Raw genomic sequence first — 3,676 nt, forward strand, 5'->3', positions numbered from 1 at the left:
GGCGCACACGCGCTACGCGCCCGCGACCGCGAGTAGTACGACCGCGGAGCTACCGCGCCGCCTCGCGCGTTCGCGCCAACACACGCGGCGCGAGACCTCCCACACGTGAGTAGTGCGACTCGGGCGGTTCGGGACCACCGCGGAAACCTAGTGCGACCGCGGAGCTACCGCGCCACCTCGCGCGTTCGCCCCAACACACGCGGCGCGAGACCTCCCACACGTGAGTAGTGCGACTCGGGCGGTTCGGGACCACCGCGGAAACTATGCCAGACCCAGACACAGTACCTCCTACTGCGGCGGTGGATCGGGTGGCGGTTCGCATCCCGCCGTTCTGGTCCGCAGATCCCGAGATGTGGTTCGCGCAAGTCGAAAACCAGTTCGCGATTGCAGGAATAACCGCAGACAGTACGAAATTTCATTACGTGGCGGGCAACCTGGACTCCCGTTATGCTACCGAGGTGCGCGACATCCTCACGCAACCGCCAGCCACGGGCAAATATGAGAGACTGAGAACGGAGCTGGTCAAGAGGCTAAGTGCTTCGCAAGCGAGGAAAACCAAGCAGCTGCTGGAGACCGAAGAGATGGGCGATCGGCGTCCATCCCAGTTCCTCCGACACCTCCGCGGCCTGGCAGGGACAGCTATCCCAGATGACCTCCTGCGATCCTTATGGCTGGGTCGGCTCCCATCACCTACCCAAGCGATTCTGGCCATGCAGACTAACGCATCATTGGATGCGTTGGCCGACCTGGCCGATGCCATTGCAGATACCAACCCCCAGCCGCAGGCGGCTGCAGTGTCCTCCATGGAGGCGATGGTGGACAAGATGGTGGCCCTGATGTCCGCGAAGATCGGGGAAATGGCCGCGATATTGCGGCAAGAGATCGCAGCAGTTGCCACCAGCAGTGCGCAGCGCAGGAGTCGCTCGGACAGCTCACCGCCCGCGGGATACCGCTCCTGCTCCCGCAGTAAGGGCCCGCCAGGAGCCTGCTGGTACCATCGCCGTTTCGGGGACGCAGCCCACAGGTGCACCACGCCCTGTACGTACCAGACGGGAAACGACAAGGGGACGCGTTGATGGCGGCCAGCAACCCTTCCCTGCCTACCGGCCGCCGCCTGTTCATCACAGAGCGGGTTACCAAGGTACAGTACCTCATCGATACTGGCTCCGATATCTGTGTCTACCCGCGTATCCTCATGCCAGGCAGGCGCCCTCAGTCCGACTACTCCCTGGTGGCCGCCAACGGCTCGCAGATCGCAACCTACGGCTTTGTCACACTCACCCTCAACTTAGGACTTCGAAGGGACTTGGTCTGGCGGTTTGTGGTGGCTGAAGTAACTAAGCCCATCCTTGGGGCAGATTTTCTCTACCACTTTGGCTTGCTAGTTGATATCCGGAATCGACACCTAGTGGACAGCACTACTTCTCTCACCTCGGTTTGTACCATTACCACAAGTCAAGTCTGTAGTGTAAAAACGCCTGCACCCCCTCCGCCGTACCCCGAGCTACTACACAAGTTCGCCAGCCTCACACGGCCTGCAGGCTTCCCCCAGCCAGTGCAGCACTCCACCGTGCACCATATCAACACCACGCCAGGACAGCCGGTGCACAGCAGACCGCGCCGCTTGGCTCCAGACCGGTTGTGTGTGGCCAGGGGGGAATTCGAGGCTATGATCAAGCAGGGCACAGCCCGACCATCTGACAGCCCTTGGTCTTCTCCCCTCCACATGGTGCCCAAGAGAGGAGAAGAGTGGCGACCTTGTGGGGACTACAGACTGCTGAACGCCCGCACCATCCCGGACAGGTACCCCATCCCGCACATTCAGGACTTCTCGCACTCATTGCATGGCAAGACCATCTTCTCCACCATCGATTTAGTCCGAGCGTACAGTCAGATCCCAGTCGCCATGGTGGACATCCCCAAAACTGCCATAACCACTCCATTCGGATTGTTTGAATTCCCGTTCATGTCTTTTGGCCTCCGCAATGCTGCACAAACTTTCCAGCGGTTCATGGACGAGGTCCTCCGAGGCCTCGACTTTTGTGTGTCGTACCTGGATGACATTTTGGTGGCTTCCCAGGACGAGACTGAGCATTTGCAGCATCTAACTGAGCTCTTTGACCGCCTCACGAACTATGGGCTTCTCATCAACCCTAGCAAGTGCGTCTTTGGCAAGTCCTGCGTCACATTTTTGGGACACACCATCACAGCCAACGGCTCCCAACCTCTGCAAGAGAAAGTCCGTGCTATCCTGGACTTCCCCAAGCCTACCACAGCAAAGCAGCTGCGCCAGTTCACTGGCATGGTGAACTTCTATCGACGATTCATTCCTAGGGCTGCGGCAGCACAGGCCCCCCTGCATGAGCTCTTACGAGGGGCAGCCAAAGGCAAAGATACCATCATCTGGACGGCCGCAAGCAGCACGGCGTTCGAAGATTGTAAGGCCAGGCTTGCCTCGGCGACCCTGCTGGCCCACCCTATCCCCGACGCCCCCCTGGCTCTCGTGACGGACGCTTCGGACTTTGCAGTAGGAGCGGTACTCCAGCAACAGGTACGCAACCACTGGCAACCCTTGGCGTTCTTCTCTGCGAAGATGGATCCGGCACAGCAGAAGTATGGAGCCTATGACAAGGAGCTCCTCGCCATCTACCTAGCTGTTCGGCAATTTCGCCATATGGTCGAGGGCAGGGATTTTGCCATCCTTACAGACCATAAGCCTCTAGTATTCGCCTTCGCCCAAAACTCTGACAAGTGCTCTCCACGCCGAGCCAGGCACCTCGACTTCATTGGACAATTCACGACAGACATTCGCCATATTCCCGGCTCAGCCAATACCTTGGCGGACCCCTTGTCCCGGGTGGAATCGGTCACAGCTCCGGTCGACTATCATGCTCTGGCGCAGGCTCAAGCAGCGGATGAGGAGTTGCGGCAGTTCCTGCAGTGCGACTCCAGCCTGCGGCTGACGAAGGTCAAGATCCCGGACTCGCCACTGGAAGTCTACTGCGATGTGTCCACACCGACAGCTCGGCCTTTCCTAACCCCACAATTCCGCCGAGCGGCATTTGACATGGTGCACCGGCTGGCGCACCCGGGCATTAAGGCCACAGGGAAGTTGATCTCACAACGGTTCGTCTGGCCATCCATGCAAGCAGATTGTCGACTGTGGGCCCGATCTTGCATACCGTGCCAGCGGTCGAAGATCGCACGGCACACCGCCTCGCCGGTAGGATCTTTCATACCTCCTTCCTCCAGGTTCGACCATGTCCATCTAGACCTGGTCGGCCCTCTCCCATGTTCCCGAGGCTTCCGCTACTGCCTCACCATGGTTGACCGCTTCTCCCGCTGGCGAGAGGCCGTGCCTGTCGAGAACATCGAGGCAGCTACAGTCGCCAGAGCCTTCTACACCACATGGGTGGCACGTTTTGGCACCCCCCTGAGAGCTACCACCGATCAAGGCCGACAATTTACGTCCTCCCTGTTCGCGGCCCTCGCCGCCTTGGTGGGCATGACTCACCTCCAGACCACTGCCTACCACCCGGCCTCCAACGGGATGGTGGAGAGGTTGCACCGTTCGCTCAAGGCAGCCATCCGGTGCCATGCTACCGAGCACTGGGTAGATGTCCTACCTACTGTCTTGCTCGGCATTCGAGCCGCCTGGCGGGACGACCTTCATGCC

At 59.9% G+C, this 3,676-nt stretch overlaps 1 protein-coding gene across 1 annotated transcript; it reads left to right on the forward strand.

The window, feature by feature from the left end:
• The first annotated feature begins 263 nt into the window (after window positions 1-263).
• LOC134541555 (uncharacterized) lies at window positions 264-1,076 on the forward strand. The gene has a single exon (XM_063385068.1). The coding sequence runs from the start codon at window positions 264-266 to the stop codon at window positions 1,074-1,076; it is 813 nt and encodes a 270-aa protein (XP_063241138.1).
• Window positions 1,077-3,676: the final 2,600 nt, after the last annotated feature.

Source organism: Bacillus rossius (genome assembly GCF_032445375.1).
Source record: "Bacillus rossius redtenbacheri isolate Brsri chromosome 4 unlocalized genomic scaffold, Brsri_v3 Brsri_v3_scf4_1, whole genome shotgun sequence".
NCBI classification, from domain to species: Eukaryota; Metazoa; Arthropoda; class Insecta; order Phasmatodea; family Bacillidae; genus Bacillus; species Bacillus rossius.

Coding starts and splice junctions, on each gene's coding strand:
- LOC134541555 (XM_063385068.1), top strand. CDS start 264: ATGCCAGACCCAGACACAGTACCTCCTACTGCGGCGGTGGATCGGGTG.